At 56.9% G+C, this 596-nt stretch overlaps 1 protein-coding gene across 1 annotated transcript in view; it reads right to left on the bottom strand.

Annotated features, from left to right (window-relative positions):
• Nucleotides 1-596, bottom strand: part of LOC119589478 — a gene marked incomplete at its 5' end in the record, with an annotated part of 91,173 nt that overhangs the window by 5,359 nt on the left and 85,218 nt on the right. Inside the window, 1 exon segment of the mRNA XM_037938079.1 lies at nt 3-169. Coding sequence (XP_037794007.1) covers nt 3-169 — 167 coding nt within the window.

The following is a 596-nucleotide window of genomic DNA, read 5'->3' on the forward strand; positions in this document are numbered from 1 at the left end:
ACCTGCGGCATGTAATCCTGCATCTCCTTCAGGATGGCGTTGATGTCGTCGCTGTCCTTCTCTATGCTGCAGACCTCCTCCTGGTGGAAGTCGGGTTGCAGGGTCTTGCACAGCAGCAGTTGCGAGATCACGCCCAGACCGCCCATGCCCGACGGACCCGGCTTGTTCTCTGCAAAAGGGGCGGAGCGTTAGGGTCACAGGGCTACAGAAGAGGCTTCGTCGAGTGCCTGAAATGGCGAAGCTCAATTACTTGTTAGTAGCGTTAACGGGAACTTCAGCGGTTGCATCTGGAATGGGTAATGGTGCGTAATCCGCGAGAGCGAGTGTTCGAGGGCAAGCGCGGCCATTCCCGGAGGCAAGCGGCAGCGACGCACCTCATCGTTTCGGCGTGGGCGGCGAGATCGCACCGGTCGTGAGATTCAACACTAGAGTAAGGCGTCGCGCACATTGGAACATCGTTAAGTGAAGGCTTGAGGCAACTGAGCGCCGAGTCGAATTCTTGATGGGCTGTCGGCATTGCCCCGTCCGTTCAGTTGAAATCCCCCTCCCCCCTCTCTCTTTGAAGACACCCACGCACACACAGTATATATTTACAT

This window comes from Penaeus monodon, chromosome 25 (assembly GCF_015228065.2).
Source record: "Penaeus monodon isolate SGIC_2016 chromosome 25, NSTDA_Pmon_1, whole genome shotgun sequence".
NCBI classification, from domain to species: Eukaryota; Metazoa; Arthropoda; class Malacostraca; order Decapoda; family Penaeidae; genus Penaeus; species Penaeus monodon.